This window comes from Mugil cephalus, chromosome 16, assembly GCF_022458985.1.
Source record: "Mugil cephalus isolate CIBA_MC_2020 chromosome 16, CIBA_Mcephalus_1.1, whole genome shotgun sequence".
NCBI classification, from domain to species: Eukaryota; Metazoa; Chordata; class Actinopteri; order Mugiliformes; family Mugilidae; genus Mugil; species Mugil cephalus.
This window is the reverse complement of record NC_061785.1, coordinates 2948511-2974175: the sequence shown is the minus strand read 5'-3', so window position 1 is coordinate 2974175 and position 25665 is coordinate 2948511. Positions and strand designations below refer to the sequence as shown.

The window sequence follows — 25665 nt, the reverse complement described above, 5'->3', positions numbered from 1 at the left end:
GTTCTCCAGGAGCCACAACAACTACTGCTTCTCCACAAACCACAACAACATCAGTAGCTACAGAAGTCACAACGACTACTCCTTCTCCAGAGACCACAACAACATCAGTACCTACAGAAGCCACAACAACAGCTGTTACTACACAAGTCACAACGACTATTGTTGCTATAGAAACCACAACAACAGGTGCTCCAGAAACCACAACAACTACTGCTTCTCCACAAACCACAACAACATCAGTAGCTACAGAAGCCACAACTACTACTGCTTCTCCACAAACCACAACAACATCAGCAGTTACAGAAGCTACAACGACTACTGCTTCTCCAGAGACGACGACATCAGTAGCTACAGAAGCCACAACGACTACTGCTTCTCCAGAGACGACAACAACATCAGTAGCTACAGAAGCCACAACCACTACTGCTTCTCCAGAGACGACAACAACATCAGTAGCTACAGAAACCACAACGACAGCTGCTTCTCAAGAGACGACAACAATATCAGTAGCTACAGAAGCCACAACGACTACTCCTTCTCCAGAGACGACAACAACATCAGTAGCTACAGACGCCACAACAACAGGTGCTCCTGAAGCCACAACAAATACTGCTTCTCCAGAAACCACAACAACATCAGTAGCTACAGAAGCCACAACAACAGGTGCTCCAGAAGCCACAACAACTTCTGCTTCTCCAGAAACCACAACAACTACTGCTTCTCCAGAAACCCCAACAACAGGTTCTCCAGGAGCCACAACAACTACTGCTTCTCCACAAACCACAACAACATCAGTAGCTACAGAAGCCACAACTACTACTGCTTCTCCAGAGACGACAACAACATCAGTAGCTACAGAAGCCACAACGACTACTGCTTCTCCAGAGACGACGACATCAGCAGCTACAGAAGCCACAACGACTACTGCTTCTCCAGAGACGACAACAACATCAGTAGCTACAGAAGCCACAACGACTACTGCTTCTCCAGAGACGACAACAACATCAGTGGCTACAGAAGCCACAACGACTACTGCTTCTCCAGAGACGACGACATCAGTAGCTACAGAAGCCACAACGACTACTGCTTCTCCAGAGACGACAACAACCTCAGTAGCTACAGAAGCCACAACAACAGCTGTTGCTCCACAAGTCACAACAACTACCGTTGCTATAGAAACCACAACAACAGGTTCTCCAGAAACCACAACAACTACTGCTTCTCCACAAACCACAACAACAGCAGTAACTACAGAAGCCACAACGACTACTGCTTCTCCAGAGACGACAACAACATCAGTAGCTACAGAAGCCACAACGACTACTGCTTCTCCAGAGACGACGACAACAACATCAGTAGCTACAGAAGCCACAACGACTACTGCTTCTCCAGAGATGACAACAACATCAGTAGCTACAGAAGCCACAACAACAGGTGTTGCTCCACAAGTCACAACAACTACTGTTTCTCCAGAAACCACAACAACAGGTTCTCCAGAAGCCACAACAACTACTGCTTCTCCACAAACCACAACAACATCAGTAGCTACAGAAGCCACAACAACAGCTGTTGCAACAGAAGTCACAACTACTACTGTTGCTATAGAAACCACAACAACAGGTGCTCCAGAAACCACAACAACTCCTGCTTCTCCACAAACCACAACAACATCAGTAGCTACAGAAGCCACAACAACTACTGCTTCTCCACAAACCACAACAACATCAGCAGTTACAGAAGCCACAACGACTACTGCTTCTCCAGAGACGACAACAACATCAGTAGCTACAGAAGCCACAACAACTACTGTTGCTCCACAAGTCACAACAACTACTGTTCCTACAGAAACCAAAACAACAGGTGCTCCAGAAGCCACAACAACTACTGCTTCTCCAGAAACCACAACAACATCAGTAGCTACAGGAGCCACAACGACTACAGCTTCTCCACAAACCACAACAACATCAGTAGTTACAGAAGCCACAACAACAGCTGTTGCTCCACAAGTCACAACAACTACTGCTTCTCCACAAACTACGACAACATCAGTAGCTACAGAAGCCAAAACTACTACTGCTTCTCCAGAGACAACAACAACATCAGTAGCTACAGAAGTCACAACGACTACTGCTTCTCCAGAGACGACGACATCAGTAGCTACAGAAGCCACAACGACAACTGCTTCTCCAGAGACGACAACAACATCAGTAGCTACAGAAGCCACAACGACTACTGCTTCTCCAGAGACGACAACAACAATAGTAGCTACAGAAGCCACATCGACTACTGCTTCTCAAGAGACGACAGCAACATCAGTAGCTACAGAAGCCACAACGACTACTGCTTCTCCAGAGACGACAACAACATCAGTAGCTACAGAAGCCACAACGACTACTGCTTCTCCAGAGACGACAACAACATCAGTAGCTACAGAAGCCACAACAACAGGTGTTGCTCCACAAGTCACAACAACTACTGTTTCTCCAGAAACCACAACAACAGGTTCTCCAGAAGCCACAACAACTATTGCTTCTCCACAAACCACAACAACATCAGTCGCTACAGAAGTCACAACTACTACTGCTTCTCCAGAGACGACAACAACATCAGTAGCTACAGAAGCCACAACAACAGCTGTTGCTCCAGAGACGACAACAACATCAGTAGCTACAGAAGCCACAACAACAGGTGTTGCTCCACAAGTCACAACAACTACTGCTTCTCCACAAACCACAACAACATCAGTAGCTACAGAAGCCACAACTACTACTGCTTCTCCAGAGACGACAACAACATCAGTAGCTACAGAAGCCACAACGACTACTGCTTCTCCAGAGACGACAACAACATCAGTAGCTACAGAAGCCACAACGACTACTGCTTCTCCAGAGACGACAACAACATCAGTAGCTACAGAAGCCACAACAACAGGTGTTGCTCCACAAGTCACAACAACTACTGTTTCTCCAGAAACCCCAACAACAGGTTCTCCAGAAGCCACAACAACTACTGCTTCTCCACAAACCACAACAACATCAGTAGCTACAGAAGCCACAACTACTACTGCTTCTCCAGAGACGACAACAACATCAGTAGCTACAGAAGCCACAACGACTACTGCTTCTCCAGAGACGACAACAACATCAGTAGCTACAGAAGCCACAACAACAGGTGTTTCTCCTCAAGTCACAACAACTACTGTTTCTCCAGAAACCACAACAACAGGTTCTCCAGAAGCCACAACAACTACTTCTTCTCCACAAACCACAACAACATCAGTAGTTACAGAATCCACAACAACTACTGCTTCTCCACAAACCACAACAACATCAGCAGTTACAGAAGCCACAACGACTACTGCTTCTCCAGAGACGACAACAACATCAGTAGCTACAGAAGCCACAACAACTACTGCTTCTCCAGAGACGACAACAACATCAGTAGCTACAGAATCCACAACAACAGCTGTTGCTCCACAAGTCACAACAACTACTGTTCCTACAGAAACCACAACAACAGGTGCTCCAGAAGCCACAACAACTACTGCTTCTCCAGAAACCACAACAACATCAGTAGCTACAGGAGCCACAACGACTACAGCTTCTCCACAAACCACAACAACATCAGTAGTTACAGAAGCCACAACAACAGCTGTTGCTCCACAAGTCACAACAACTACTGCTTCTCCACAAACCACGACAACTTCAGTAGCTACAGAAGCCACAACTACTACTGCTTTTCCAGAGACAACAACAACATCAGTAGCTACAGAAGTCACAACGACTACTGCTTCTCCAGAGACGACGACATCAGTAGCTACAGAAGCCACAACGACAACTGCTTCTCCAGAGACGACAACAACATCAGTAGCTATAGAAGCCACAACGACTACTGCTTCTCCAGAGACGACAACAACATCAGTAGCTACAGAAGCCACAACGACTACTGCTTCTCAAGAGACGACAACAACATCAGTAGCTACAGAAGCCACAACGACTACTGCTTCTCCAGAGACGACAACAACATCAGTAGCTACAGAAGCCACAACGACTACTGCTTCTCCAGAGACGACAACAACATCAGTAGCTACAGAAGCCACAACAACAGGTGTTGCTCCACAAGTCACAACAACTACTGTTTCTCCAGAAACCACAACAACAGGTTCTCCAGAAACCACAACAACTATTGCTTCTCCACAAACCACAACAACATCAGTCGCTACAGAAGCCACAACTACTACTGCTTCTCCAGAGACGACAACAACATCAGTAGCTACAGAAGCCACAACAACAGCTGTTGCTCCAGAGACGACAACAACATCAGTAGCTACAGAAGCCACAACAACAGGTGTTGCTCCACAAGTCACAACAACTACTGCTTCTCCACAAACCACAACAACATCAGTAGCTACAGAAGCCACAACGACTACTGCTTCTCCAGAGACGACAACAACATCAGTAGCTACAGAAGCCACAACGACTACTGCTTCTCCAGAGACGACAACAACATCAGTAGCTACAGAAGCCACAACGACTACTGCTTCTCCAGAGACGACAACAACATCAGTAGCTACAGAAGCCACAACAACAGGTGTTGCTCCACAAGTCACAACAACTACTGTTTCTCCAGAAACCCCAACAACAGGTTCTCCAGAAGCCACAACAACTACTGCTTCTCCACAAACCACAACAACATCAGTAGCTACAGAAGCCACAACTACTACTGCTTCTCCAGAGACGACAACAACATCAGTAGCTACAGAAGCCACAACGACTACTGCTTCTCCAGAGACGACAACAACATCAGTAGCTACAGAAGCCACAACAACAGGTGTTTCTCCTCAAGTCACAACAACTACTGTTTCTCCAGAAACCACAACAACAGGTTCTCCAGAAGCCACAACAACTACTTCTTCTCCACAAACCACAACAACATCAGTAGTTACAGAATCCACAACAACAGCTGTTGCTCCACAAGTCACAACAACTACTGTTCCTACAGAAACCACAACAACAGGTGCTCCAGAAGCCACAACAACTACTGCTTCTCCAGAAACCACAACAACATCAGTAGCTACAGGAGCCACAACGACTACAGCTTCTCCACAAACCACAACAACATCAGTAGTTACAGAAGCCACAACAACAGCTGTTGCTCCACAAGTCACAACAACTACTGCTTCTCCACAAACCACGACAACATCAGTAGCTACAGAAGCCACAACTACTACTGCTTCTCCAGAGACAACAACAACATCAGTAGCTACAGAAGCCACAACGACTACTGCTTCTCCAGAGACGACAACAACATCAGTAGCTACAGAAGCCACAACGACTACTGCTTCTCAAGAGACGACAACAACATCAGTAGCTACAGAAGCCACAACGACTACTGCTTCTCCAGAGACGACAACAACATCAGTAGCTACAGAAGCCACAACGACTACTGCTTCTCCAGAGACGACAACAACATCAGTAGCTACAGAAGCCACAACAACAGGTGTTGCTCCACAAGTCACAACAACTACTGTTTCTCCAGAAACCACAACAACAGGTTCTCCAGAAGCCACAACAACTATTGCTCCTCCACAATCCACAACAACATCAGTCGCTACAGAAGCCACAACTACTACTGCTTCTCCAGAGACGACAACAACATCAGTAGCTACAGAAGCCACAACAACAGCTGTTGCTCCAGAGACGACAACAACATCAGTAGCTACAGAAGCCACAACAACAGGTGTTGCTCCACAAGTCACAACAACTACTGCTTCTCCACAAACCACAACAACATCAGTAGCTACAGAAGCCACAACTACTACTGCTTCTCCAGAGACGACAACAACATCAGTAGCTACAGAAGCCACAACGACTACTGCTTCTCCAGAGACGACAACAACATCAGTAGCTACAGAAGCCACAACGACTACTGCTTCTCCAGAGACGACAACAACATCAGTAGCTACAGAAGCCACAACAACAGGTGTTGCTCCACAAGTCACAACAACTACTGCTTCTCCAGAAACCCCAACAACAGGTTCTCCAGAAGCCACAACAACTACTGCTTCTCCACAAACCACAACAACATCAGTAGCTACAGAAGCCACAACTACTACTGCTTCTCCAGCGACGACAACAACATCAGTAGCTACAGAAGCCACAACGACTACAGCTTCTCCAGAGACGACAACAACATCAGTAGCTACAGAAGCCACAACAACAGGTGTTTCTCCTCAAGTCACAACAACTACTGTTTCTCCAGAAACCACAACAACAGGTTCTCCAGAAGCCACAACAACTACTGCTTCTCCACAAACCACAACAACATCAGTAGCTACAGAAGCCACAACTACTACTGCTTCTCCAGAGACGACAACAACATCAGTAGCTACAGAAGCCACAACGACTACTGCTTCCCCAGAGACGACAACAACATCAGTAGCTACAGAAGCCACAACAACTACTGCTTCTCCAGAGACGACAACATCAGTAGCTACAGAAGCCACAACAACTACTGTTGCTCCACAAGTCATAACAACTACTGTTTCTCCAGAAACCACAACAACAGGTTCTCCAGAAGCCACAACAACTACTGCTTCTCCACAAACCACAACAACATCAGTAGCTACAGAAGCCACAACGACTACTGCTTCTCCAGAGACGACAACAACATCAGTAGCTACAGAAGCCACAACGACTACTGCTTCTCCACAAACCACAACAACATCAGTAGCTACAGAGGCCACAACGACTACAGCTTCTCCACAAACCACAACAACATCAGTAGCTATAGAAGCCACAACAAAAGTTCCTCCAGAAGCCACAACAACAGCTGCTCCTGAAGCAACAACTACAGCAGTTCCAGGTACTCCCTCAGCATCACCCACAGGTCACTGCTTCTTCAACAACAACATCAGATTTATCATGATGATTTTTTTCTTTTCCAGATCCCTGTGCTTCAAACCCTTGTGGCAAAGGAAGCACGTGTGAGGCTCGAGCCAATAAGGGCTTTGTATGTTTGTGTCTGGCTGGTGATAACTACAACAACAAAACACATCGTTGTGACCCTGGTAAGAATAGAGGAGCAATGTACGTTTGAGATGTAGGAAGACCATTTGTATTACTTGGTGTTGATAAGGGAAGTTATTTCAATTACCAATGTTAATTAGCACTTTGCTTTAAGTCTCAGCTTTTGAAAAATAGTTTTTTTGTTTCTTACTTAATTCCTGAAGCTCCTAATGGCAGGTTTTAAGCTAGCTACACATTCAACAGTTTCCAATGTAAATTCTGAGTTTCAAATACTTCAATAAATGTATGTACAGGTACACGTTGAAGTCACAGAATTACACAGTAGACATGAAACAATTCTCTTCCACGAAAAGAAGAAATTAAAAGAAAATTATAAGCTTTTAAGTGAGCATCTGTCTTACTGTGAATTTTTCTTGTTTTAGCCAAAGTTTTCCCTGGACACATAAACCTGCCTGACATAGTATATGAAAACAGCATGTCAGACAAGGCATCACCAGCGTTCAAAAGGACTGCAGACCTTATTGCCCAAGAGGTGAAAAATACATTTTCTCTCTCTGTCTTTTAATTATACTAACTGTTTGGTATCAGACCATATGTCTGTGTTGTCAGATGATGATGTGAGCAAAACCACATTTCTTTCTTCCAAAACACAGCTGGACAAGAGTCTGGGATCTGATCCTACTTATGTTCGATCTATAGTGCTGGAACTGTGGTAAGTTTGGGGTATAGAATTAACCATCCATCTATCTTGAACCAGTTCACTCAGATCCTCCTGCACTTAATAATTACCATCATTAAGAGTGATTTCTGTCCCTACAGGCCAGCTGACAACAGTCTATTTAGGATGTTGGTTGGGATCAATGCATCTGTAGAGATCATCTACAAACCAGAATCTGACATCACAGCATCAGATGTTGTAGCGGAGGTGGAGAAGGCCACTGAATGCACCGACTGTCCACTAAAAGGAGGAACTTTTGCTGGTGAGTTAATTACCTGGATCTAATCCAATTATTAACTACTTCAATGGAAAAACGTATCACAATAAAACTCAAGTATTCAAGACTGATTTGTTCTCAGGCAGAGATCTAGAGAACTCTATCTGCAACTCTGACATTAATTTATCCATGGCTTAATTGATTTGGTCTTTGTAAGATCAATGTTAATGTTTCACTAGTTTTGATAAGTTCTTCAGATTGGGTATTCACTGCAAGACTTTTATCCTGTTATTGTCACATCTGCGTTGGCACATGTTCTCCCACAATGCACAAATTCACAGAGTCAGTCAGTAACATCATCTCAGTGACAGACTGCTATGACACTGTACATTCAGACCCACTTCATTTAATGGCATCCTGATTAGTCAGTTGTTTGGAACGATTCTTATCACCCCCTCCCTCCATTCCATCCTCGCCCTTCACTGTAACATTATAGAGGAAGACCTGTGTGAGAGGAACCCATGTGATGTAGCCACCGCAAGATGCTTTTCAACAAATGGGAATTTCAACTGCACCTGTAAGGACGAGTACGTTCCGACTGACTTCAGTAACAGAGCCTGTCATGGTGAGAACATTTAATTTCAGATTTTGTGTCAATATTTCTTTGACCAAACAACAAACTGACTTTTAAAAAATTCTATTCTTGCAGCTTGTCCCTCTGGACAAAAAGCAGTGAACTCTGAGTGTATCGAGTAAGTGCATCCATCCATCCATCCATCCATCCATCCATCCATCCATCCATCCATCCATCCATCCATCCATCCATCCATCCATCCATCCATTTATCTGAATGATAAAGACATTTAATTTTCTCTGTCTTTCAGTTGTCCATTTGGTTATTCTGGTTTTAACTGCAATGAATGTGAGTATGCAGCACATGATTAACCACTAATGAAAGAAACAGCACAATTACTCACCTGTATATATGATCTCACCTGTACATTGGTTTTCATCTGTAAATATTATCCATATACTATAAAACGACCTGTACCATACCACGTATATACAAGACTATTTAGGCAATATGAACTTCATCATTATAAAACAAGGCATTACAGTTTCTCTCAGTCGCTTTGGTACATTTCTCGAATCATCCTCACCATTTGCAAAGCACTAAGTGCATTTCTCAATACAATTTGTACAAATAGCAAAATGCTATGGATTACATGCAAAAGCAAAGTCTCTTGCTCAAAATCCTTAGTTCATCTCTCATGAGTAAATATCTGTGTCAGTGAACATGTTGTGCCATCAGAATGACATGTCCTTGTGTCACTGTGTACGAGTCAGACAGTCAAACCGCTTCGTCATGTTGTCAATATAACAGTGTACTCTGGAGGGATGTTCTGATGTAAACGATGCCTAAAGTTTTGATGATTATTGTAAGTTACACCTCAGTGTATGTGGGAGATTGATTGCAAGAGACTAGACAAGATTCACATTTATGCTTATACGGTTTGCACTGTAGACAGTTCATGACATTATGACACAGAAAGGAAAAGACAGGACTGCATAGCACAAAGAACAAAAACAAAGCAAAAGTAGAAATGTAAACATAGGACAATCCCATTCATGAAAACTGTACATGCCGTGTTGTAGGAATTACAGTACAGTCTTCTTGACGTTCCTGTTTGTTGGGCCAGGAAGGGTCATCATATACTTTCTATCTCCACCCTAGAGAAAAAGTCCTCATTGGGGATAAGGAATGGGGAGTAGGGTGAGGGGACTCCATCGCAAACCATTACCTGATGATATTGGAGAGATAGAAACTGACATTGTCCCAGACTATCATGTACTTTGGCGAGTCATCTCCAATCTGACCACTTTCTTGTTCAGGGTTGAGATCCCTGCAGAGAGTTTCTAAAAGGGTGACGCTCTGTTTTCTATGGCCCAATAATGGGAATATATGTTAGCACACTATTGGCAGAGATACCAGCACTCATGGTAATGTTCCCACCCCTTTGGGTTGGCACATTAATTGTTGCTGTCTGGCCAGTGATATTTCAAAAACACCTTTTGATATTTGTTAGGTTGTATATCCATCCATGTAGATGAAGCCCCCCCCCCAATCCCCCTCCTCTCCCCATAATCATTTGTATTAGGCCAAAATAGGCCACGTTACTGTGTGCTGTGATATTAACGTACTCTACATTGTTGTTTGTTAGCATGGCAGCTCAGCCTGGTGATTGTCGGCTCTGTGCTCGGTGTGCTGCTGCTCATGTCCCTTGCTCTTCTACCGTTAGTCACTCACAAGTAAGTTTTTCACCTATACACCCACTTTCTCACCTTGTGCACTGTTTCTGTCAATCTTTTTGCCATGTTTCTGTTTCACTAATACACACCCTTAACTAGCAAGGGATGTTAACTACTGTATTTTCCTATAATGTTGTTAGGCTGTCAAAGAAAAAGTTGAAGACATACTCTACTGGATTCTTCGGAAAGCCCTACGCCAACAACTCTGCTTCCAAGGCAACACTGATTAATGTCAACTCAGTCAACAGCCAGGGATCAGTCTTTGATAAGGGGTCAGCCAATGGCTTGGCAGCTTATACCCAGGATGGGGTTATTAGACTTCCACGGGCAAAGGTCAACAACTCCTGGAAGAGCAGCACCAGCCTGGAGACAGCTGCCAGCAACAGTCAGCAAAACCTGTTCCCTGTAGGGAGGAACTTGGTGGGTATTCCCTCTGTCTGTGTGTAAAGAAAATGTGTTTGTGAAGGTTCTCGGTCGTCCAGGTCATGGTTTATTCAAATTGCACTAAAGAAAGGCAGCTGGATTTTTCAATGAAGTCATAATTGTCCCACAATGGGGAAATGTTTGACCCATCCATTTGTTCATACAGTAGTGTGTAGTGGGTGTGTAGTGTATAGTGGGCTGCAGCCTCAGGTGGGTTGCACCTGATATCTAAATCAAGTTTCAAGTAATGAATCAACATTTCAAACATTTCAAAATGTTGACACAGACGTTTAAGCCTGACTTGACTTATGTGTGAATCATTTGGAAGTTTGTGGCTGCTATAATATCAGCTGACCACTAGATGTCACTGGTAGGGTCTGTCTTTGAAGCTTCAGAGATTTTTCTGGTACAATCAGGAAGAAGCCCCAGAAGCTTCACAAGGCTTCATCCACCCATCTCCAGTTTTTAGTGACAGCAATTTGAGGTATTTTGACTTTAGCACCAACAACAATTATCTCTGTTACCTCCTGATTCAAACTGTGGTTCATCCAAATTTACCTGCTCTAAACAGTGACGCCTATAGTCATCTGGGGACAGTGCTAGATATATCTGTGTGTCATCTGCATAGCTGTGATATTGAACATTGGAATTCTGCAGAAGTTTACCTAAAGTGTAACACCCACAGATGTTCTTATTTAAACCCCAGTTCCTCACCAGTTCTTTAGAACCGAAGACTTGAATGAAGCGTCTTCAAGAAACTCCAGTCCAGTTGCCTTTCCATAGCATTTTAAATAAAAGGAAAGTAATACTTAATGAAGCTCTGTCTTGCAATTAACTGTTGTTTTCTACTGCAGTGGCTGAACAACGACCATGGTGGCAGTAACACATCCACCCAGGCAGAGTCCCAGAACAACCCCAATGATCAGAGCGGGGGCTACAACAACCCTTACTACACGCGAGACAATGAAAATTAACTTCTCAAAGACTCAAAGTGATCTTGTCTTTTGCTGACCACCTTCAATGAAATTTGGAATGTGATTTCCATTTCGCGCCATCTTGGTAATGTCCACTAATTTTGCACTAAAACTTGAATCTGTTAATTTACAAATAATTGTTTTTTCGTATGAAAATTTGTTCTTCAGGTAAATTTAAGAATATCTTAATCCGCCAAATGGGGCTTGTCACAACCATTGATGTGGTTTTGTATAACTTATTATATTATTGTATATTTTTGTATGTCAAATTAGTAATTCAATTGATGAGTGAAATACATATTTAAATTTTCCACAAATATCATAGAGTAGTTCATTTAGAAAAAATAAATGTACCCGCCTACATTAAAAGATTTTCTTTCACAGAGAAAAACAATAGTCAAATCATCTTGCTAGTTTTTGTGTTTTAAATATATTTGACTTCCTCAGGCGGAATACATGATTTTTGATTTAATAAATATGAATATTCATCCATCTATATTAATAAATACATGTATCTGTATCCGTTTCTCTTGTTGTTAATGACTACTTCTGTGTTAATCTGTGCAATCGCAATGGCTGATGAGTTAGAAATGGATCAGCTTGACGCTTTAACAAAGAGTCCACAGAGTATAAATTTGTATTTAATTCTATTTATTCTAGTATGTATGTAGTCTATCAGTTGTGTGGGTTATTGTTTTCTTCTTTATGAAATACTATATTTTGATGTTATAACAGATTCCCAAGAATCTAGAACTTCTGTCCATAAGCATTATGAACAGAACTGATGACAAAGGGCAGCCCTGGCAGCGACTAACCCTTACCAGGAACAAGTCCGACTTACAGCCAGCGCCACGGACCAAACTGTCGCTCCTTTGGTACAGGGACTGAATGGCCCTTAGCAAGGGGCCATCCACCCCAGTTGTGCAAACTCCCATTTCCCATCAGAGGTGGTCTGGGGGAGGGAACCAGTGTGTCTGAATTTAACCCTCCAATTACCCTTGGGGTCAATTTGACCCAATTCAGTGTTAATCATTCAAAAAAATTGTTGATTTATTTTTTTATTTTTTTACTTTGTATTTCATGAGTTTTCCTAATTTAAGGGGGACAACTGGTTAAGCATAAAATTATCCTGATGATAATTTTTCAATTTGCTGTACACACGTTGCACGCATTGATGTTCCTCTGGGGTCAATTTGACCCCAAGCAGTTTTAGCTGTGTAAAGCTTGTCTGTCTGTGTGTGTGATCTATCATCCCCACACTTGCAGGTGCAGAGCTGATACTTTTGAGTTGATACATAAGAGGCAGGAGGGAAAAACAATGATTCCCACTAGAACTTTTTTTTTTGTTTGTTTTTTTGTCTGCATTTGTCTGCATGGTTGAACACCACAGGGTGTCAACATTATATGAGGTTCATGCAGTTATATTCTTGGAGCTGAAAGCTTTATTACTTCAGTGTGTGAGTTTGGTGTGTAGGGTATGACTGGGTACAGGGAGGTGTTGTGTAGATCTCTGGAGAGATGAGAGTGTCCAGGGGGGTAAGGATGTCCCAATAGAGGAGAGAAGTCTGCCATAGGGTACATAGTAATAGAGTGAAAACAATAGTCCAGCTCTTAATAGCCGGGACTCATCAATTCTTCTCGATGTGATCCAGCATGGGCTGGCAGCATGTGACAACACACATGCATGTGGGCATTCCCTAAATATGAGTGAGACCATTACCGGGGCCCAGAGTCAGGTCAGAAGCCCCAGCCCCCGTGAACCCCCACCCCAGTGTGGGGCGCCCAACCAGGGACGGGCCATCCGAGCAGGGGGGCCAAGGTGCCGGCCCCATGCCCCTGGCGCACCCAGGCCACGGAGACAACAGGAAGAGGGAACCAGCCCCCCACCGAAGGGAGAGGGGAAGCACCGAGCCACCACCCGAACCAGTCGACACTGGATCAACCGAGTTCTCAAGGGAGCCACCACAGACTCATCGCCACGCAGCACTCGGAGACAAAGCCCGGCCAAGAGGACACAAGAGAGTAGGTAGGTACCCCTACCAACCGCCGTGGGGCCACAGACCACCAGCCCAAGATGCCCCTGCCAGCGGAAGACCAGGCCCTCCGAGCCGTGCCACGGGATAATGAAAAGTGATAGTGTCCCTATTACTGTGCTTCTTCAGTCCCTGATGCGGAAGCAAAACCCTACACTGTGACCCTGTGACCCTGGATGTGGTGTGGTGCATTAAGACAGGGGGCAACTAGGAGGGTCGGGTTGGTCAGATGACTGCAGCACATTACTGTCCTGCAGCCTGCCCTGATCCTGGGTGGACCCCCAAGGTGAGGTGCATTAAAAACTTGTGATGGGTGTATGTGGTGTACGTAGCTATGTGTGTAATAAGTGACATAGTGTATGGGGGAGTGTGAGGTGAGTGCAACTTAGGAGGTAGGCAAGTGAGGGCCAAGTCCCTGGTGGCAGGGTTGAGGCGCAGCAGCAGCCCACAGGACCCACAGATGGGGCGAGGGCCCCCAGGACTCAGGAAGTCCCCCGACCAGACCTTGCCCCCAGCCCAGCATAGCAACCAGGATGCGACAGACCCCCAGGAAACCCCAACTCTGACAATTTAGGTGAGATGTTTATGCCCAGGTATTTGATATTTCCTATGGAAAAGCGAAGATGGGGTTTATGGTCTGCAGGATCCCATGCTTTGTCCGTTATTGGTAATATTGTTGATTTGGACCAGTTGATTGAGTAGTCAGAGAGGGCTGAGAATTTTGAGATACAATTATAAGCTTCCTGTGATGATCTCTGAGGTTGTTGCAAGTAAAGTAAAACATCATCAGCATATAAATTGATCTTATGTTCAGAGACGGATGAGTGGATACCCTGGATACTGGAGTTCTGACGTATTGCTGATGCGAGCGGTTCAATAAATATAGCAAACAGTAGGGGAGACAGGGGGCATCCTTGTCTGGTTCCCCTCTGTAAGGTGAAGCTTTGTGATGTGATACCATTAGTGGTGACTGTGGCCTTGGGTGAAATATACAGTGCAGAAACCCAGTGGATAAATGACTCTCCAAAGCCGAAATTTTGAAGGGTGGCAACGAGGAAAGCCCCGTTAACTTTATCAAAGTCTTTCTCAGCGTCCAGTGATAAAACAATGGCTTCTGTATTTCTACACTGGGACATTCTTATCATGTTAAGGAGTCTTCTAACGTTATTTGTAGATTGTCGGCCTTTGATGAAACCTGTTTGGTCATTGAAAATTATTTTAATTAATTTTGATATCTGTATTATTCAATGACAGAGGGCGATAGCTGGAAGGGAGTGTTGGGTCTTTATCTGGTTTTAAAAGCAATTTAATTGCAGCAGTATTTATTTGGGATCTTATGCAACCTGTGTTTTTGATTTCTGTAACAGTCCTTAGGAACAAGGGGGCAGATCTGACCAGAAATGTTTCATAAATTCGGCAGGGAACCATCTGGCCCAGGAGCCTTGCCCGTAGGCATGTTTTCTAACGCTGTTAATAGTTCTTCCATGGTCAGTGGCGAATCCAATGTGTTTCTTTGTTCTGCCATCAGTTGGGGTAGATTGAGATTTTTGAGGAAGGCCTGAATGTCGTCAGGATTCGGGTTGGTAGTTGTTGAATATATTTTGTATATATATATAGATGTATATATATATTTTATAGAAGCTGTAAAAGATATGATTAATTTCCTGTGGTGCTTGAGTGTGTTTGCCACTTGAGTCCTGAATTGCATCTATAAGAGATTTTTCTTTGTTGCGTTGGAGTTGATTCGCAAGAAATGTGCCTGATTTATTGCTATGCTCAAAATTTTGGTATCTAAGTTGTTGAAGTACGAATTCTGTTTTTTTTGTCAAGATATTTTCTAATAGTAGTTTCGCATTTTGTAGTTGGGTCCATAATTGTTCATTTTGGTTTGCGGTGTATTGTTCTGTTATTTCTTTAATCTTATCCTCAATGTTTTTTTCTGCTTGTTGGTCCTGTTTTTTCTTGTAAGAGGAGTAAGATATAATTTTGCCTCTGATAACGGCTTTCCCTGTTTTCCAAATCAGAGATGGGGATAAATTTGGAGAGTCATTTATTTCCAAAAACCCCTTCCATTCCTTCCTTACTAATGAGTCAAATTCAGGGTCTCTCAGTAATGAGGTGTTGAGGCGCCATGTGGGTGATGGTTAGAGGGAGGGTTCTATTTGAAGGTGGAGGGAGACCGGTGCATGATCACTGATTATGATAGGCTGTATACTGGTGTTGGTTCTTTCTACTATAGAATTGTTTGACAGAAAAAAATCAATTCTAGAAAAGGAGTGGTGTACTGGGGAAAAGAAAGTGTATTCCCTCTTTGTCGGGTTTTTGATTCTCCAACCATCACCAAGTCCAAACTCATCCATGTATTCTTTGAGGACTTTGGCTGATTGTGATTTTTTGTTATGTGTGTCGAGTTATGGGACCGATCAAGAGAGGGATTCAGGACTGTGTTAAAGTCCCCTCCAATGATTGAAATGGGTGTGACGGCTATGTCAGATAATTGCGAAAAGACTTTGTGAAAGAAGGCCAGATCATCGTTTTTCGGGGCATAAATGTTTGCAATTGTGTATAATTTATTAAAGATTGATGCCTGAATGATGATGTATCGACCTTCTGTGTCTGTTATCAATTTGTTTAAGGTAAACACGAGTCTCTTATGGACCAAAATCGAGACTCCTCTTTGTCTACTATTGAAACAGAATAGCACCAGTTTTTTTCTGAATCTTGTAGGTGAGTTTCTTGAATGAGTAAGATATCGGCTTGTAATTTGGAGACATAATCCATAATTTAATTTTTTTTTGCCTGCGAGCAAATGCAATGCACATTCCAAGAGACAACAGTTAACTGCGACATTGAGATTGAAAGCATTCAGTCCTTCTTTGTATGTTGTGTTGGTAGAGGATTTTGTACGTCTTTACGGGGTCGTCTGCTGCTGTCAGCATGAAAGGATTTACAGACAATGGAGAGAAATAAGGAGGTGAGTGTTGGAATAATTGATTAAACCTGGTACAAACAATGTCATACAGACATATCAACAATAGCATCAGTTCCTGGAAAATGGATTGTTAACTTAATTAACAATTAATTTATTAACAAATTTTGGTATCACGAACTTGGACGTGTTTGTGGCCTTTCAGCATCTGCTATCAGTTTTGATGAGCGGACTCCTGCATCAGCTGGCTTATTGAAAGGGTGAGATTTTCACAATATTATGTGCTCGTTTGCTCGTTGGACCTGTTCTGTGTTGCTGTTGTGTCACACTGTTAAAGACTCTGTGGGAGTGGTTGTTGTGCTGATGTTAGAAGTTGTTCATCATTCTAAATTTTGTAAATTTGAGGTTTTATTCATTGCTGGCAATGCCAAAACGGGGAAATAGAGCATAAAAATTTAAGGAAATAAGACATTAGGAACTAAGAAGTTAGGATTAAGGAATAAAATAAAGGACAAGTAGGCCTACAAATAGAAGAAAATAGTGAAGAAGACTATTAAGAAATAGAAAACGAATAGAAGAAATAAGAGCACAGAGAGTACAAAACCCTAATTAGTAACATATGTTGAGCTAAAACTCACATGTGCAAGGTTAAGTGGGCGGTTATAGGCAGAGCTATTTGGATGATAAATATGTGATCACTTTAAATTTGTATGTTTTGTATTTGTTGTTTGTGGATTTTTGTGGTGTTTGAGGATCACCGATTATCGACCGGGCCGATTTGACGCATATTGGCATCGCCTATTTTTATTTTTTTTTTTAATCCGACTACCGATAAATAAATAAATAAATAAATATTTTGGCTCTGATGCAGCCACGCCTCTCCATAGTCTCTACTCTGTCTCCAGCATTGTCCCACCCACAGCACCATCTGATTGGTTACACGCAGGTAACAGCCATTCTGCAGTGAGTGCTGTGCACGCACACTGGTCGCACACACGGCAGAGAAGAGAAACAGTTTCGATGAGAGGAGAAGCTACGGAGAGCAGATATATGTTTCGAAGGTAAGTCCGAGGCAACAAACTCTCCCGAAATTGTAATAAGCATCCCAACCCTCTAAAACTCGCAACTATTAGTAACATTAATGTGAGCCCAATAACGTTATATGACGTTATATGAACATAAGCGGCAGCTCTGCTCGCTCGAAGTCCCTCCAGACGGGCTGCAGAACATATCGATATGGAAATAGTCCTTGATAGTAGACATGTGTGTGTATGAAAGAGAGAGAGAGAGATTCTATCAAATCAATTCACAACAGAAAAAATATATAAAAATCTACAATAAATAGATCAGGCCAGTGGATTTGAGAACAAACGTTCTTTCTCCTGGATGGAGACCAGAACACCACCATAAGTTCATGTCCGTGTGAAACTCCAGATTCTGCATTTCTCTGTAATAATTAAAGCCAATCAAGCCAATTATCATGCTGCTCAGCAACAGAACAACATCAGAGTCCACACTGTTCTCTACCTTCCTCTTCCTGCACACATGCATGGCCATCTTTGATTGGCCCAGAATAAAGTTCATCAACTGACATTTGTCTTTGTAAACTTTTTTATACTTGAAACCAAGAAAGAAGGTGTTAAGAGAGAAAACCTCTCTTGCATAGTCCGTTTATTCAGACATCTCACCATCAGAGCAGACAGTGTTTTGCCCTTGGAATCCTTCTGACTCACCTCATACTGTTGGAACAGGGGCAAATGATGAGGGAGGGGAAAGGGTTGTCAGGACAAGGGTCAATTACACCACGGCTGTATTCTCCCTGCAGAAGATGCTCCTGTCACGTCAGACAGACTCTCCAGTCACTCAGCAGTCCCCCATCCTCTGCAATCTCCACCCCAGACCAGCTGCCAAACCTGTGGTCTCTTGTAGATCAAGCCCAATGAACTCCAACATGGTTCCAGGAGTAGAAATCCCTGCTGTGCTGAAGGCCTACACAACTGCTGCTCCTGTCCAGGAGGGGGCGCTCAGAAGGCCTCTGTGCCCAGTGGTTCCTTCAGCAGCCAGAACAGAGAGTCATGCCGAACCCAATGCCTCCATAGCAATTTCCACACACTAAAGAGTCCACGGTAAAACACAGGAAGGGAGAGAAACATCTTTGAAATCCACTAAACACATTGACTCCTGCAATCTTAGACCACTGACACTCTGCAAGGTCAGGGCTCTGAATTCTCCACACCAGGTCTTTTTGTCCATACAGCAGCCTCGGAATGAACGGTAATCTGAAAGCAGCACACCTGCTCGTCTCCACCAGGCTGAATTGAACAACTGACAGGGGCTTTCTTTGACAAAGGTCTCATATTTGATACAATTTGACACAACATTTATTCGCGAGCCAGCCAGGAGCGCAAAGGTCAGACAGAGAGGATCATCGCCAGGGGGACTTCACAGACTCCACTGCAACACCACTGGCACCAAAAAATTTAAAAAGGTAAGCAGAGCCTTTTTAAAATCTGCAAATGTACAAGTGGTGTTTGTGGGGAGAATGTGGTCCACCCAGGTGAGGTCAAATCTCAAATGCTCTTTCTGAACCTAACTCTTTCAAAAATCACTAATATCATGGAGGGCACTCAGAGCAGTATAAATCTGCGTTATACGTATGTCTGTCTTACAAATGCCTCAGCAAGGTGTGGAAAGAGTGAAAGAGTGTTATAAAGCACGCCCTGCCCAGTTTGAGGCAGGATCCTGTCCAGGCTGAGGCAGGATAGTATCACCAGTGGTGTGTGATACAATTTGCTAACAATTACACCGCCAGGTTGTGTGGCGTAATCAATCTGTGGATAGCGCTTTGACTAATTTCCTGAGTAAAATGTTGACTGAATGTTAAGGGGTTTTGTCAGGTCAAGAAGCAAAGGTCTGTACCACTTTGACTAATTACCTGGGTAAAATGTTGAGTGAGAGTTAAAAGGGTTTTGTCAGGTCAAGAAGCAAAGGTCTGTACGGGCAGATTGACAAAGAGAACAAAACAGAAAAACAAACAAAAAAAAAGGGTTACAGTGTAAGCCATGCCGCATGGACTGGAAGCAGTGGATCAGGGTTACATGACTTCATGGTGATAAGACAGAGGACTGACGAGAACAAGCACACGCACACACACACACACACACACACACACGTCTATGACAGAAAGGAGTGACAAAAGAATAGAGTCTGTTAAGCATTAAATACATAGATATATATTTACTTATATATTGATATATTTACTTATATATATATTCATAGATTTTCTTATATATATTTACTAAAGATATATATATTATTCATAATAATCATAAAAAGGACAAATAAGACAGAGAATGAAGGAAGTGAGAGTGAGGACGTATGAGGAAGTATTAACCATTGATCATTTTGAACAAGAAGGAGATTGTGAGACGAAAGGCATCGGAACACACTTTTGGCTGGAACGGACATATAAAGATAAGGATGGTATAGAGCATTGGCAGACTGAACAAGAGATTAATCAAAAACTGTGGCATATCACAAAGATTGTAAACGTAACTCAGACTAAAGAGGAGTTTCCAGCACTATCATGGGAGGTTGTAATCCAGCATAGTAATACTGGATCTGTGACCCCTTCTGGGGATTTCTGAGAATCTATCCATAGCTGGGAGATGAAGGGGGGAAGGAAATCCACGATTGCAGATACAGATTGTTCCCAGAAAAGTAGAATGAGAAACAGATAAATTTGGATACCTTTGGTTACTAAAACTCCAGTCGAGGACGGAAGCGAGGACTTGAAGTACAACCCTACTAGGACACCTAGGCTTAGACAGGCCACCACTGCACATAAAATAATAGTTCTAATAAGAACAAGAGAAGAGGGCCAGCCAGAAATCAGGAGGCAAGAGGGAAGTGCTAAATAAGGAGTTATGGGGATTAGAATGGTAAAAGGGAGGGGCTGATAACCCCAGTGAAACTAGTGATAAGACAGCATCCAGGTCATGATAAGCAGATTAGACAATGCATGAATAAATGGCACAAGAGAACATCAGCCGTTCTGCGGTGTCCTGAAAAGGGGACCTTTGACTCTGCATGCTGTAAGGAGATTGAATCATGTTTAAAACACTACAAATCAAAAGAATTAACGAACAGTAGAGAAGAGAAGCGAGCCAGGGAGTGCTCAGATGGTTCAGGGAGGCTGCCAGAAAATATGTGTTGGATGTCAAACAGAACAAGATGGAGTAGTGGTATGTTGGGGATGTAATCAGAAAGGCCATAGTTGTGTTGATTACCCCATCAATCCATGGGTGGGGCCAGCAAGAGAGTGGCAATAGGGGTACCTAGAGAAGCCAGAGGGGCCACACATGTCACCGGTCATGTCGACACAACCAGAGGAGGAACCCACTGGTGCTGTTGAAAAACACAATTAAGAATATGCTTTTATGATGGACACAGGGGCCACCTATTCCTGTATCAGCGGTGAGGGCTCCTCCCTTCCCCTCTCAGGTCAATCCATCAAAACCGTAGGCTTCTCCAGGACAACCCAAGTAATTCCTCTAACACGACCTGTGTGTAATAACAGCCCCCCTATTATTATACTCAGATAGCACTCCAATAAACTTATTGGGACGAGACATCCTCTGCCCACTAAAAGCGACAATCATCTGCACACACGAAGGCCTGTGTTTGCTTCTCCCTCTGTTAACAACCCAAAAAGGAGGTCGACAGGAAGACATGGATGGTGGCCATACATGGAGACTAGCCTGTTGACTCATGTTTAGTATAGTTGTACGAACATGCGGCAGGTGATCTTTCCAGTTCTCGCTCTCTCCCTTATCATCCACAGGATTGCCCTGTGGCAGCGTCCTGGAGTGCTTCACACCAGAGAGCTGCCTGAGGGTCCAAAACAGTTAATATTTGAACTCTCTGCCTTGGTCATGGTGGAGTTTAGTTTGATACCTGAACTGTGGGACAAAGTTGTTGAAAATCTTGTCATCAGCTGTTTTGCCTGCTTTGTTTCTGGTGGGATATGCTTGTGAAAACCTGGTGAAGTGATGGATGACTACCAGTATATATTCATATCCACCACGGCTAGTTTCAAGGTGGAGCAAGTCAATGCGGATAAGTTCAAGGGGTGAGCTTGATGGCCAATAAAAGCGTTCTGTTGCAAGGCTCAATACTCGTTCGACACCCATATGTCCCATGTTATTGTGCAGGATTGTTATCAGTGTAGACAACAAAGTGAGGTTCATAAAACAAGTAATCCCTAAATTTGTCACACACTGCCCACTTCAAGGCTAAAAGCTCAAGCTTACCACTGTGGAGATGGTAACTCTGCTCTGCTAGTGTGAGTATGCGGTACCCATAGCCGATTACTCTCACCTTCCCATCCTGATTTTGATAAAGGACTGCTCCAACGCCCTGTTGGAGAGCATTGCTATGGAGTGTGAAGGGATGACCAAAGTCTGGGTATGCTAACACTGGGGGGTTGGTCAGAATGTTTATGAGGCACTCAGGATCTGCTAATGCTCACTGGTCCACTCTACAAGGTTGCGTGAAGAGAGCTGAGGGCCTTTTGTTTTTCCCTTTACAGGCTTGGGTGGTGATGGGTTGGACTTTATCCAGAGGAGCTCATACAGGGGTCTTGCTATGTGTAAAAATCTTGTACATATGCTCTGTAATAGCTCAGGAAACCTAAGAGTAGTCTGACATCTCCTACTGTCAGTGGGGTTTTCCGTTTCAGGGCCTGTACAGCTTCAACATCCTTAGGATCCACTCTCACTCCGTTTTCAGACACCAGCTGCCCAACATACCTGACCTCCTTCCTGAACAACTCACACAGTGGCTGAAGCATAAGACTTATGTACAGGAATGTCTTCTTGGAGCTTAATTGACACCCGAAGAGGGGGGATGCACCCAATGTCAGTGCTGTCACGGGCAAATGCTGCCGACTCCTCATGAAGCATTCCCTCCACCAGTTGCTGTTGTTCTGGGTTGTGATGCTTAAGTTGATAGGTGGTTGCCATAGCTTAGCTGGTGGTGGTGCAGGAGTGGTGGCATTGACCTCAGCTCGAATACCTGGAGTTGGTGGCTTCTTGTTTTGCAGTTGGCCTTGTGGTTCTGTTATCACTGGATCTCCTCCTCTCTGTTGTTGGATGGAGCAAGATCCCGGACGAGTCCCCAGAATTTGTTACAGGTCCCGAACGTGGAACCTCGTTTCAAATACAGTTGTCTGTGGAAACAGAGAGAGTGAAAGAACAATGAAGACACGGAGTGATGCCTGTGCCGTCCAAGTTCCAAGCATCTGGAGAGGGGGCAGAAGACAAACTAATCATGATGATCAGATGATAGTCACTGACAACCAACCGTTCACGGTCTGTCAAGTCAAAGAGTCAGATATCATTGCAAGGGAACTAGGCCTGCCAGAGCACAACATAATCCAGGCTGTTCCAACAAGGTGGAAGTCAATGGTCCACATGCTACAAGGAATGCTGGAGCGTACCATCTACTGTGGTGAATATGGAGGATTTGCAGGTCTCACTGCTCGCCAGTGGGACCTTGTGTCCAATTTAATTGAAACTCTTCTCCCAGAAGAGGAAGTGACACTACAGGTGAGCCACAGCAATTCATCAGCATCCTGCATCATTCCATTACTGACTGTGCTGAAGATGCTTCTTCAAGATGATGAAGGGCCCTCCACAAAAGGCATCACAATGCTCAGGAAAGCCATGAGGGAGAGCCTGGACACAAAAGACACAAGAGTTGTGGTGCTGGCCTGTCTCTTAGATCCTTATTATATGTCACGCATTCTCCTCTGCCACGACATTGAGCAAGGCCAAAGGATGATTGAAAGAGGAATAGGACGCTGTCACAAAACAAACCAGAGGAGGAGCATGCTGCCACAGAAGGAGCCAGTATGGAGGAGCAGGCTGTTGCAGAGGAGGCCAGTGTGGAGGATGACGGAAACATCCACAAAAGGCAACGGAGAGAACACACATCCTTCCACAGCCTGTTGATGAGATGTTCAGTTCTCAGCTGGCACCCCACCCTGGTGACCTGCCGGCCAGCTGCTGTGTTGAGGATGAGCTACATCTGTACCTCAAAGAGTCACTTATCGACGGGCAGAAAGGGGACCCACTCCAGTGGTGGAGACATAATGAAGGGCGCTTCAAGCTACTTGCGAAACTAGCAAGAAATTTTTTGTGCACCATCCTCACCAGTCCCAAGTGAATGCATCTTCAGTGAAGTCTCTGCAATTTATGAGAGCAAGAGAAGCCGTCTCACTGGAGAGCACACTGAACAATCTGGTGCTGCTCAATTGAGACTATAATTGATTTGAGACTCACATTTCTGTGAATATTTTATTTAACTGTGTTGTATTTACTTTATAAAACAGTTGAAAACTTCAGGGAGCTATTTGTTTAAGTTTTCATTTCACTTTATTAGACATGCTGCTGAACCTAGGAGCACGTTTTGTAAGACAATAAACATCTTTGTTTTAAAATTGTAAGAATTTTTTTTAACATGTTCTGTTATCTGAAAATCTGTTTAATAAACATATGCTTAAATGCATTTAAATGAATGGAAGTGTTGTAGTTTGTGTCATTCAAACTTTTGATGCCAGTATTTTCACTTTTACTGCAAATGAATATCGACTCCAAATATCGGTTATCTGCCTCCTTGACTGCTAATAACGGTCTGTCTCTAGCTGTTGGTGTGAGGAAGGTCCTTTTTCATCACTTAGACGGAGAAACTGAACTAACTGTATATCACATGGACACATAAGTTATTGATTCAAGTACATGTGATGAAATAAATGACTCATAGAGGATTGGAACTGTTTTATTGTGTGTTTGGACGTGTTTTTCTGTTTTCTCAGCTGCCACTGATTAAAGTAGTGAGGTAACACTTTCTATGAAGGTTGTACTTATAATGCCCTATGAATGCACTCATAATGTTTTATAAGGTGTCTATAAAGCATTATAATGGTCATTATTACCATCTATACATATTCACAAGTCGTCATAACCAACTTCATGATGCATTATGACAACTGGTTATGAATGATTATAATTTTAATCTGAATAGTGCATTATAAATATGTCAATATCTGCCTAGTCACTTTTTAATGTTATGATGCATCATAACTACTTTGCTTTGCTAAATGTGCATAGTGATGCATAATGAGTTTTGACTTCGCCTATAGTGCTTTATATCTGTAGTTATAAGTATATGTAATAAAGTTATAATAATGTATACATCTCTCTACAGCACACAGTCATAAACAGCTATGAAATTTCATAAGTGCCAATTGTCAGCGCTAAGTAAAGTGACAAGAATATGACACTATTATTAACAGATATAAGTTACTATGAGTAATCAAAAGGTGCAATGAACTAAGTCCTGAGTCTGGCATCTTTACCCCATATGCACAATGTTAATATCATAGGTGTTATTTGTCAGCTTTAGGTAAATTAGTGCAAATGAGGTGTTGTGGATATAAGACTATTATAAACAAATATGAGGCACAATGAAATGAGAGCCTGGACAGTAAAGACAAAAGGAATGCATTTAGTTCACTTTATTTTCATTTAAACCAACACACATAATCAGAATGATTATCAATGTTCTGAGCACATTACACAAACACATGAAACACATGAAACAGGCCACAAAAGTGGCACGGCGTGGTCCTAGAGATGTGGCCCTTAAAAGTGCCTTTGGGTTGGTGAGGTGATTCAGGGTCAGAGGTCAGGAGATGGTTTGACAGCAACTACAAGAAGAACAGAGGCAAATCTTTAGTGCTCTAGCTGGGTTTGCTTTTCATGCAGAAAGGTTTGATTGAAAACACACAAGCAGATCACGTTTTTTTGTTTAAAGCAGCCTAATGAGACATTGTGTTACCGCATATCGTGCAGGCACCGCAGATTACCCGCAGGTGGCTTAAGCTAGCTAGACGAAAGTTACCAGACACGGCTAGTTTTAATTCACAAATTAGATCGTTTTCATTATCTTGCGTTTAATGATTGAAACCAT

At 43.2% G+C, this 25665-nt stretch overlaps 2 protein-coding genes across 2 annotated transcripts; both read left to right on the top strand.

Moving 5' to 3' along the window:
- Positions 1 to 3218: 3218 nt before the first annotated feature.
- LOC125022367 (mucin-5AC-like) lies at positions 3219 to 4451 on the top strand (the record flags this gene model as incomplete). Its single annotated transcript, XM_047608992.1, has 1 exon — positions 3219 to 4451. A coding segment is annotated over one exon (1233 nt), but the record flags the coding sequence as incomplete, so codon positions are not given.
- Positions 4452 to 6697: 2246 nt separating this feature from the next.
- On the top strand, positions 6698 to 12190 carry LOC125022364 (protein HEG homolog 1-like). Its single transcript, XM_047608989.1, has 11 exons — positions 6698 to 6864; positions 6947 to 7069; positions 7451 to 7560; positions 7682 to 7740; positions 7848 to 8008; positions 8460 to 8588; positions 8673 to 8715; positions 8848 to 8885; positions 10186 to 10273; positions 10414 to 10693; positions 11551 to 12190. Exons 3-11 carry the CDS (start codon positions 7504 to 7506, stop codon positions 11668 to 11670), a joined length of 975 nt encoding a protein of 324 aa, XP_047464945.1. The 5' UTR covers positions 6698 to 6864; positions 6947 to 7069; positions 7451 to 7503; the 3' UTR covers positions 11671 to 12190.
- Positions 12191 to 25665: the final 13475 nt, after the last annotated feature.